Source organism: Pseudophryne corroboree, chromosome 8 (assembly GCF_028390025.1).
Source record: "Pseudophryne corroboree isolate aPseCor3 chromosome 8, aPseCor3.hap2, whole genome shotgun sequence".
Taxonomy (NCBI): Eukaryota; Metazoa; Chordata; class Amphibia; order Anura; family Myobatrachidae; genus Pseudophryne; species Pseudophryne corroboree.
Genome location: NC_086451.1, coordinates 455,211,037 through 455,222,278, shown reverse-complemented (window position 1 = coordinate 455,222,278; position 11,242 = coordinate 455,211,037). Strand labels below are relative to the sequence as shown.

Here is an 11,242-nt window from a genome sequence, read left to right as displayed (position 1 = left end):
GATTCTTCTATTACAGGTTACATCATTGTTGTTGCACAGATAACCATGTATTAGATTTAATTGAGATACCTCAGTATGTTTTCCCTGGAATAACAGGTCTACCAAACCTGGTTATTTCAATAGGTCTCTAAACCTGGTTATTTTAGCGTTAAATCACAAATCTGTTATTGGCTGTTCATGAGTTGTGAGCTCTCACCCAATCAGAAACATGTATGTCCAGAGAGCCTTATCGCTATAGAACACCTGTTTCTAACCCTAAGTAACGTCTTAGGCCAAGCGGGATGATCTCTAGTTAAACGTCATCCAAATAAAGAGTCTGAATTTTTCTTTTCTCTTTTCTTTTTACTTTAACCCCATCATCCGCAATACGCAGAGTTCTGGGTACAATCACAGGGCGTTACACAGTATCTTCTGGACTATGACAGCCCTGCACAACAACCTACAAGAGATGTGAGGGCAATATAAATAACATTATAAAAAAATAATATATATAGATATAAAATATACATTTCCAACACAACAATTCATTTACTACAAATCAAAGTAGTATGAGGAGTCTCTATGGGTTTGTGGGGAAGGGTTTATGGAGGACGAGGAAGAGGACGGAGATGAATAAGGCTGTTGACCTTGCAAGAACTCTTGTTCCTGAGGGTACGGAAATGGTGGTGGCTGTGGGTGAGAGGATGTGGGCTTGTAAGAGGGGTCAAACGCCGGGAAGGAGGGTTGTGGCGACGTGGGGCGCAGGTAGCTGTGCCTCTGGGAGGGTGTGAATGGAGTCTGTTCAGAAGACGGATGATGTCGTGGAATGTTGGCAGAGTTAACACTTTTCCACGTGGATGTTTTTGCCGCCGGTTGTACCGGTCCCATAAACTTTTTCACCACATGCATCATGCTCAGCTGCATATCTATTTTCTGGTGTTCCGGAACTTTTTTGACGAAGGGCAGCAGGCTCCTCAGAAAGATCTCATCCGGATCCGATTTTTGCTCCGTCTTCTTTTTAAGAGTGTTCATGACGCTTAATAGGTGTTTTTCCCACTCGGATTCGGATGTATTCGCAGCTTTCTTCTTATTGCGTTTTGGTGCTGCCGGAGTTGGAGCTGGTGTGGATGCAGGAGGAGGAGGCGGCGGAGGTGGTGGAGGCAGAGGAGGCGGCGGCGGTGGTGGTTGGGTGGGGCTGGCTACTTGTTCTACATCGATTGGCTGTAAAATTTCAACCGGGTCCTTGATGCTGTAAGAAAACCGGAAAGAGAGTTAGTGGCCAGACAGCGAAGACTAAGCAGACAGATTCAAGTAACTGCGTTATGCCGAGATTTGACTGCAGTCTTCACGGGCTATTATCAGCATGGTTTACATTGCCGCACCTGAGCTATTTTATAGTAAATTATAGTAAAAAATCTTAACCCCAAATTAAAGCCTCTTATTTTGGGGTACAGAAATAATGTGATTTTAAATAGTTTTTCAGTAAGTTTAAAAATATTGGAGGAAAAACACTAGTAACTCTCATCATACTATTTAAATCCCTTTAATTGTATTCATTAATTTGTACCTTAATATAAAGATTTTTCCCTACTTCTCACTTACTCAGGGGCTGCAAACTGAAAGCCGCGTTGACTCCCATTGAGATTTTCTAATAGAATAGCGGAAAGTCTTGGCCGCTGTTTTTTTTCACCTGCAGCAAGTCTCATTAGCGGAACCCGTCGGACCCCAAACTCGAAACTTAGTAGTTGCATAGAAATGTGCGTCACTCACTCTCGCAGCTTCATAGTAGGTTCTAAGAACAGAAGACCGTCGTAGTGAACGTATTTCCTCCTGCGACTGGTCGGAATTCCACTTTTCTCCAGTTTCTTCTGTAAAGTGAGCTCCCTCCGGAAGCAGTCTTTAAGGGATCGCCATCGTGTCTGAATTTCTTTGGCTGTAGGCAGAACACAGATTTCACACAAACTGCGAAAGGTACAAGCATTTCCAAATTAGAAATTAATATAGTGGTCGATATAAACACATCCGCTAGACCCAATCACACGCCACCGATGGATAGAGTAGATTTACAGTATGCAAAATAACCACATGAAAATGAGGAGCTATAGAAGAAAGCATGCAAAACATATCATTAAAGCGTCACTAGAGAATACAATATCCCCCAAAAAATTCGTATTTGCAAATTAATCATATGGACAGGTCCTAAAAGCTCCAATACCAAGATAGGAGTACAGAGGTTTGGCGTACAACGCGACCTTGTTATCTATCTACCTTGTTATCGTGACAGTTATCCTTAGTTATTGCCGTTTTAAGTTGATAAATGTACTGAAAGATAAAATTATGTGCACAGAAAAAAAAACATATATCAATCAAAATGATCTCATCTCATATCGGTAGTTGATCCTGGTAGTTGATCATATATATTTTGAATATAGTGATAGTTTATAGTTTATGCACAGCACAACATATAGTGGGGATGTAGTTACTATCCCGGTGGTCAGAGTACAGATGCCAGGATCCTGACTGCGGAGAATGGCGACAGCTGCGCCAGGGCTATTCCCACTCGTGGGGGTCCACGACACTTATAGAGTGGGAATAGAACCCGTGGCAAGCACAGCGAGCCAGCAAAGAGGCTTTGTTGTGCTCGCCCCCCCGCCGGGATTTTGGTGGCCGGGATAACTGTGTCGGTATGCTGGCCACCAGGATCCCATACCCAGCGCATATATTGGTCATTTAACTGTAAATAATGAAAATAAACACCTAATATGTACCTTGCATGGACAGTATTTTTAAATCTAAACCCTTCCATACATAGACACATTAAGGGGGGAATTCAGCTAGCTGTGGTAAGTTACCGTGGGCTAATTGATCCCCTGGGTCTATACAATTATCCCCGAAGTCAGCCCAACGCTGACACTTATCTGGGATTTTTTTTCGGGACCTCAGCAGGCTCCAACAAAATCTAGGATAAAAGACGGTTATCAAACATGCAACAGCGAAAACACATAAGTTCATGAACTTATCACACATGTTTTCCCCAGCCAAAAAAGTAATATTATTTTGGGCGCAAAAAACGGGGGCTTGTTGAATAGCTCCAAAAAAAATCTAACAAAAAATGAATGAAAATAAAAAAGCATGAAAAACTCTGTGTTTTGAACCAAAATTATATTAGGGCTAACTGAATTCCCCCATGAGGCCGATTCTGAGTTGAGAGTAATGCAAGAAAAATACAGCCGCCCAGCATTTGTGGGCTACATGCAAAAGCTGCTGGTATTTACCCGGCATGCAAACATTATACATGTATTTGCACCCCCTGTATGGCAACATGGTTTGTTCCAGATGCAAAGTTACTGTCCTTTTTACACTGCTTAGACACACCCCTCTTACATCTAAATCTCGCTGCATGTTACATCTGCCCCACCTACAGTGTGGCATGGTATTACCCAGGTGCACAGGTTACATCTGCCCCAACTGCAGTGCAGCATGGTATTATCCTGGTGCAGAGGTTACATCTGCCCCACCTGCAGTGGAGCATGGTATTATCCAGGTGCAGAGGTTACATCTGCCCCACCTGCAGTGCAGCATGGTGTTACCCAGGTACAGAGGTTACATCTGCCCCACCTGCAGTGCAGCATGGTATTACCCAGGCGCAGAGGTTACATCTGCCCCACCTGTAGTACAGTATGGTGTTACCCAGGTGCACAGTGACTTCTCTTTTTTGGGTTTGCTCCAACCTCAGAATCAGCCTAATTGCCTCAATGTCAGCTATGGTATAATTACAATGAAACAATTATATGCCTGAAAGCAGGATCGGCTAGGGCGTAAACTGTTACATAAAATGCTGGCTCTATATCGTGAGTTCCAGATGTAGATTCTACAGTAAGACTCTTCTATCCATCCATATGGAAACGTATAGGTCACAGAGAACATTTTACAGACTTACAGAACGGAGCTATTTTTTTCTTTTTTGTTACAATCGCCGTAATATTCTGCAGTTGTTGATGTGATATATCTGTGTGTGCCTGAGTCTGAATACGGAACAGAACAGAACTTGTATTGGAAAAAAGCTGCGGCTGCTACATTGTAGCACTTCGTGTACAGATTCAGAGACTCACTCGCACACAGATATACAAGTGTCGCACACCAAATTAATCAGCAGTCTCCTGTTGCACCCTAGACACTAGCAGTCTTATGGCACCTGGTGCGCCAAGGAGCTGTTTGCCACGACTGCTGCATTGATGTATGAGGACACATCTGTAGATGTGAGTATTTATTATAAGAATGTATACGTAAGTCTTGGTCACATAGGATGAGGTGTACCTTTGATATTTTTCTCCTTTTCGCTGCACAGCTCCCAGTCCGGGACCACCGCCGAGCAGATCTCCTCCCAGGCTTTCCTCTTCTTGTACCTATCGGCGTAGGAAGGCACTTTGGGGTCGTACAGCTCCGGACGGTCTTGCACCATATGAATCAACTGATCAATGTCGATGACCATTTTGGAAGACATCCTGTGGACCCTCCCGTATTTTCCTGGTCCGTCACATGCAGCAGGAAAAGGGAAGCGGCATTATGAAATCGTGAATAAATCAGATTTAAATGTTATCTACTGGAATTCCTAAGAGAGTGCGCCCGTTTTCAATGCAATTCCAGGACAATTTCATTTAGATCTGTGGTCGACTTCAATTAGCGCAGCACAACAGGACGGCTGCGGCACACCTGCCGTGTGGCAACTGGTTTATACGGCAGCTGCTACTTTACTGCCACTGAAATCGCTGGAAAATTGCGGGTTTAGTATGAAATACCTACAATCAAAATCCTGATGGTCAAAATACCAACAAGGTCAAAATACGGACATTTAAAATGTCGACAGGTCAAGAAATCGACACGTTTTCTTTGTTTTTGTGTGTGTATGTCAACATAGGTCGACATGGACACCGCATAAGTGTACTGCTGCGCTCGCCATGCTTTGGGAACACGCTCATCACACTATTATATTCCCCCTCCAGATCCACTGGGATGGTAAAGTATGAACAAGTCAGTTTCAACTAAAAAAAAAAACATAAAAAGTTCATGTTGACTTTTTGATCTGTCGGCAGTTTAAATGTCGGTATTTTGACCATCGGGATTCTGATTGTAGATAAATTGACCGCATCCCGAAAATAGCATTGAAAAGTAGCCGACATAAATGTATCCACAATATATTCACTACCCTACCCGCCAGACCTAGTTCACCAGCCGTGCGCATAATATTGGACTGACAACACCTAGCGCTTATAATTAGGTGCTAATATTACCTGGGGGCGCAATAACTCAGGAAGCACATGCGTCATCAACCGACTTTGTTCCCACAACATCGACAACCTTACTCAGCTGTTACGGGGTGGAGAGTCGCTCACCTGAGCTGGTGTGAGGACGAATCATTTTCATTGCATGAGGCTGGAAGTCCATCCCGTAACACCCTTCCTCTTCCTCCTCCTCTTCTTCTTTAACCTTCACTAGAACATAATCTACGAGAAATAGGTTTGTAAATCACCTGCGGAACATGCAACAGCTTCAGGCCAGAAATATATATACGATTATATAAACATTTATTCCAAAAAAACACTATTGATAACAAACATTGGGGCAGATGTATTAACCTGGAGAAGGTATAAGGAAGTGATAAAGCAGTGATATGTGCAAGGTGATAAACACACCAGCCAATCAGATCCCAACTGTTAATTTACATATTGGAGCTGATTGGCTGGTGCCTTTATCACCTTGCACTTATCACTGGTTTATCACTTCCTTATGCCTTCTCCAGGTTAATACATCTGCCCCACTGTGCAGTGTAGCCGCAATCTACATAATTAGGCTTTGTGTATCCGACCTCCCAGTTTCCTTCCCATAGTCCTTCAGTGGAGACAGGACCTGAAACCCTGGATGCAACTGTCCAATCATGGCATGCGAGTCGGCCCAAAGTGATCAGTATGACCAATCCCATCAAAACTGACCGCTAGGTAGCATTCTGTGTGCACGCGTCTTGCTTTACAGCCGGATGTGTTATGTACAGGAGGTACGGGTGACTTAACTCAGAGGCTTAGATGTTTCAAGGTATTAAAATCCTTATTAAGATAAGCTTAACAGGCAGATGAAGGACAGCTAGGCAGGTGTTGCACTGCGAGTGGAGCGATCCAGGTCTTACTAACCACATGGGGCAGACTCAAGGCTCTAGCTACACCTGAAACGCATTGTATGTAGGAGGCTCTGTCCGTGGTTCTGAAGGAAGCAAAACCACGTCACTTCACGGGCCGCCGTATACATGGAGCTCAATGTGCAGAAACATGTGTGGACGCTAGCGGGTTTCTCCATGGAACTTAATTCACTTACAGAACCTATGTGTCGGTGTGAAGGAGCTGAACTTGTGCAACAAGAACGTAGAACAATATAAAGAGATAGCACTACAGATTACAAAAGCGGTGTATTTGGGTGGTGGCCTGGCTTAATGTAGGTGATTAACGCCCTACTGATATTCATTCAGCTAACAGCACAGTTTTATTACTGTGAAATCTATCGCTATTGCAGCACAGTAATGATAATGTGGCCACCAGGGGGCACTGTTTCATTCTAGTCTATAGTATACTGTATATGGGATTTGTGTTGGCAATTCACATAGAGAAGTGCAGATAATCACAGAATCGGACAAATTGTATCTTCACTCGTTTAATTTTACACAGAATGAGTGTGTGTAGCGTTGGATAATACTATAATTATGTTACCTGGGCTAGCATCCGGAGAGCTGTACCTCTCCTCAAAGTGGTGATCACCCATTACGTACGTCCGGCCGTCTTCTTCAATCTTCACCAGGATTTCTGGATTTATACTACGCCCTACATAGAGCAGAAATGACATTATGGTCATTTAGGTGTATAGTCAGAATACAGTTGCTGTAAGTGCTTTCTCCAAGCCGTAAACCCAAACAGAATGAGACAACTAGAAGCGTTATCAATATGCCCAAACACAGCCTTCAGCCGTCCCAAAGCACATAGGTACACATTGCTTTCTGCGCACAAAAATCTCAGCATTCAATTGTGATTACATATTCAATACAGGTATTGTGAAAGACGCTGGTTAGCGGACATCACATTACAGATATAGAGCAGTACGGGTAACCCAACTTGTAGTTATGTAAAGGTTCTAGTCAGCTGACAGCTGCAGGTTATAGAAAGGTGTTAGTCAGCTGACTGTGAGTGTTAGTCAGCTGATCTGCCACCTGCAGTAAGAGGCTCACACGTGGTCACCTGGATCTAGCCAAGCATGGGGCCAAACTGCAAACACAACGTATGTATTCTTCTTTTATTTTCACATAAATGTAAAATGGGATGTTCCATCAGTAATACATAAATTTCAAATATTGAAATTAATTACTTATACCCATTTAAGACAGAAGCCCCGGCTCTGACCCAGGATACTGAACACAGGTCGGCATATGTACTTACCCTGTCAAAGTGCCGCCGGGACCCGGGTTTTTCCCAAGCCGTCGCTGTTCACAAAGGACGCTTGGAGATGACGCCATCACCAAGCACTCCTCAGTCAGCCAATCAGCAGCCTTTTAGGCATGACATAAGTCATGTATGACCCGGGTCTGCCTTTCACACTGCAGCCGACCTGGGTAAGACCCGGAAATAACCCTGGTAGTGGACCCGGGATGCACGACCTGGTTCAACCCTTTCACACCAAACCAGGAAAACCAGGTTGTGCCAGCTTGCCCCCGCCAATAACTCGGGGTGTCAGCTCAGTGTGAATAGGGGTATTCCATTATACTGAGCTGCAAATCTGTGTTGCTGAACGTACTGTAAGTAATCCAGATCAGATGAATAGGAAACCTGCATAGTCTACATGAATATAGGTTATAACAGGGTCATAGTGACATGTATGCGGCCATCTACACACTAGGATACACCCTGCTGCCTGTAGACCATTGTCCCTATATCTCCCGGCCTAGGGGTCACATACAATATTCCCCTTCTCTGTTCCTGGGCATTTACCTACAAATGATCTCAGTTCCACTAATCACCTGTACTGGTCTCAGGACTTTCCTCATCCTCAAACATCTCGCCATTCCTCATATACGACTCTTCATCGTCTTCCTCAGTCTTTATCACAACGTCGTGATTCGCCATTGCGTAACCTGCAAATTATGAACATACAGGATTGCTGTTGCGGCATGCAGCGCTTCACAGCACATCGCAGCACGCCGCGCTAAATCACTCCCGCGGGTCCCCAATGTAAAGGGAATGGATAGCGGGTGCGTGCGTACACACGTGCGCTCCCGTTATCCCGCGATTTGCGACGCATTGCGGCAACGTTCTATGAGGACACATCTGTAAATATATATGCACAACAGAATGTAGAAGAGCAACGTACTGCTCAGGTATCCACCAATCCCTGTCACCCTAAATATACACACACTATATATTTATAGAATATTCCTGTATTTATTGAACACACTACCTGTGCAGTTTTCAGGGAGACTCTCCCCATCCTCAGACTGCAGGTCGCCCTGTATAAACAGCTCTTCTTCACGTTCAGATCTAACCCTAGGCTTCATACCGGCATATCCTATGCAGATAAGGGGAATATAGAACCAGACTTAGTAATCAGCGAGCTGTGTAATGTGTCATCGTTATACTGTTTCTGCCTCTAAAATGTAAAATCATACTGATCATTTGTGGTTTGCTTTGGAGGAAATCTTTGAAGGCCAGCCTGCCCTGTGTTACAGCGACAGAGGTGTGAAACCGACGGGACCCCGGAACCTGCCTCTGTCAGACAAACCTACAGCTACTCTGTGTATGTGGGTACTGGAGCCATCACCAGTAGTGTATATAGGGGTCAGGGAGGCCCTGTAAGGGGAAGGATTTCCTCAGCTGTGTCATCATCATGATGTCGTGCGCACTTCATTTCTGGGCCAGAAGATCACGTCATGGATCCCAGAGCTTGGACCAAAAAATAAGAATTTCTCTGACGTCCTAGTGGATGCTGGGACTCCGTAAGGACCATGGGGGAATAGCGGCTCCGCAGGAGACAGGGCACAAGAATAAAAGCTTTAGGATCAGGTGGTGTGCACTGGCTCCTCCCCCTATGACCCTCCTCCAAGCCTCAGTTAGATTTTTGTGCCCGAACGTGAAGGGTGCAGGCTAGGTGGCTCTCCTGAGCTGCTTAGAATAAAAGTTTAATTTAGGTTTTTTTTTTATTTTCAGTGAGTCCTGCTGGCAACAGGCTCACTGCATCGTGGGACTAAGGGGAGAAGAAGCGAACTCACCTGCGTGCAGAGTGGATTGGGCTTCTTAGGCTACTGGACATTAGCTCCAGAGGGACGATCACAGGTACAGCCTGGATGGGTCACCGGAGCCGCGCCGCCGTCCCCCTTACAGAGCCAGAAGAGACGAAGAGGTCCGGTGAAATCGGCGGCAGAAGACAATCCTGTTTTCAGACTAAGGTAGCGCACAGCACCGCAGCTGTGCGCCATTGCTCTCAGCACACTTCACACTCCGGTCACTGAGGGTGCAGGGCGCTTGGGGGGGAGCGCCCTGAGACGCAATATAAATGATAATACCTTAGGTGGCAAAAGAATACATCACATATAGCTCCTGGGCTATATGGATGTATTTTAACCCCTGCCATTTTTACACAAAAAAGCGGGAGATAAGGACGTCGTGAAGGGGCGGAGCCTATCTCCTCAGCACACAAGCGCCATTTTCCCTCACAGTTCCGCTGGAAGGACGGCTCCCTGACTCTCCCCTGCAGTCCTGCTTCAGAATCAGGGTAAAAAAGAGAAGGGGGGGCACTATTGGCAGCAAATGACAATATAAACAGCAGCTATAAGGGAATAACACTTATATAAGGTTATCCCTGTATATATATATAGCGCTGGGTGTGTGCTGGCAGACTCTCCCTCTGTCTCTCCAAAGGGCTCGTGGGGTCCTGTCCTCTATCAGAGCATTCCCGGTGTGTGTGCTGTGTGTCGGTACGTGTGTGTCGACATGTATGAGGAGGAAAATGATGTGGAGGCGGAGCAATTGCCTGCGTTAGTGATGTCACCCCCTAGGGAGTCGACACCTGACTGGATGATCGTGTTCAAACAATTAAGTGATAATGTCAACACTTTGCAAAAAACTGTTGACGACATGAGACAGCCGGCAAATCAATTAGTGCCTGTCCAGGCGTCTCAGACACCGCCAGGGGCCCTAAAACGCCCGTTACCTCAGTGGGTCGACACAGACCCAGACACAGATACGGAGTCTAGTGTCGACGGTGATGAGTCGAACGTAATGTCCAGTAGGGCCACACATTACATGATCACGGCAATGAAGGAAGCATTGCACATTTCTGACACTACAAATACCACTAAGAAGGGTATTATGTGGGGGGTGAAAAAACTACCAATAGTTTTTCCTGAGTCAGATGAATTGAATGAGGTATGTGAAAAAGCGTGGGTTTCTCCCGACAAAAAACTGCTAATTTCTAATAAATTATTGGCACTATATCCTTTCCCATCAGAGGTTAGGACACGTTGGGAAACACCCCCTAGGGTAGATAAGGCGCTCACACGTTTATCTAAACAAGTAGCGTTACCGTCTCCTGATACGGCCACCCTCAAAGAACCAGCTGATAGAAGGCTGGAAAAATATCCTAAAAAGTATATACACACATACTGGTGTTATACTGCGACCAGCAATCGCTTCAGCCTGGATGTGCAGTGCTGGAGTCGCGTGGTCGGATTCCCTGACTGAAAATATTGATACCCTGGATAGGGACAATATATTGTTAACTATAGAGCATTTGAAGGATGCATTACTATATATGCGTGATGCACAGAGGGATATTTGCACCCTGGCATCAAGAGTAAGTGCTATGTCCATCTCTGCCAGAAGAACGTTATGGACGCGTCAGTGGTCAGGGGATGCGGATTCCAAACGACATATGGAAGTATTGCCGTATAAAGGGGAGGAGTTATTTGGGGCTGGTCTTTCGGACCTGGTGGCCACGGCAACGGCTGGAAAGTCCACCTTCTTACCCCAGGTCACTTCACATCAACAGAAAAAGACACCGTCTTTTCAAACTCAGTCCTTTCGTTCTCATAAATACAAGCGAGCAAAAGGCCATTCCTTTCTGCCCCGGGGCAGAGGAAGGGGAAAAAGACTGCACCATGCAGCCGCTTCCCAGGATCAGAAGCCTTCCCCTGCTTCTGCCAAGTCTTCAGCATGACGCTGGGGCTTTACAAGCA

The 11,242-nt window shown here is 45.3% G+C and overlaps 1 protein-coding gene across 6 annotated transcripts in view; it reads right to left on the bottom strand.

Moving 5' to 3' along the window:
• Positions 1 to 508: 508 nt before the first annotated feature.
• Positions 509 to 11,242, bottom strand: part of LOC134949619 (bromodomain-containing protein 4-like) — a 32,808-nt gene continuing 22,074 nt past the window's right edge. For all 6 annotated transcript variants that reach the window (XM_063938317.1, XM_063938318.1, XM_063938322.1 and 3 more), the window contains exons 4-10: positions 8,470 to 8,577; positions 8,033 to 8,146; positions 6,735 to 6,845; positions 5,373 to 5,483; positions 4,297 to 4,506; positions 1,750 to 1,912; positions 509 to 1,228 (exon numbers count right to left, since the gene is read on the bottom strand). In XM_063938317.1, the coding sequence (XP_063794387.1) occupies positions 532 to 1,228; positions 1,750 to 1,912; positions 4,297 to 4,506; positions 5,373 to 5,483; positions 6,735 to 6,845; positions 8,033 to 8,146; positions 8,470 to 8,577 (1,514 nt within the window). In that variant the 3' untranslated portion in view covers positions 509 to 531. The remainder of the gene's footprint in view (positions 1,229 to 1,749; positions 1,913 to 4,296; positions 4,507 to 5,372; positions 5,484 to 6,734; positions 6,846 to 8,032; positions 8,147 to 8,469; positions 8,578 to 11,242) is intronic.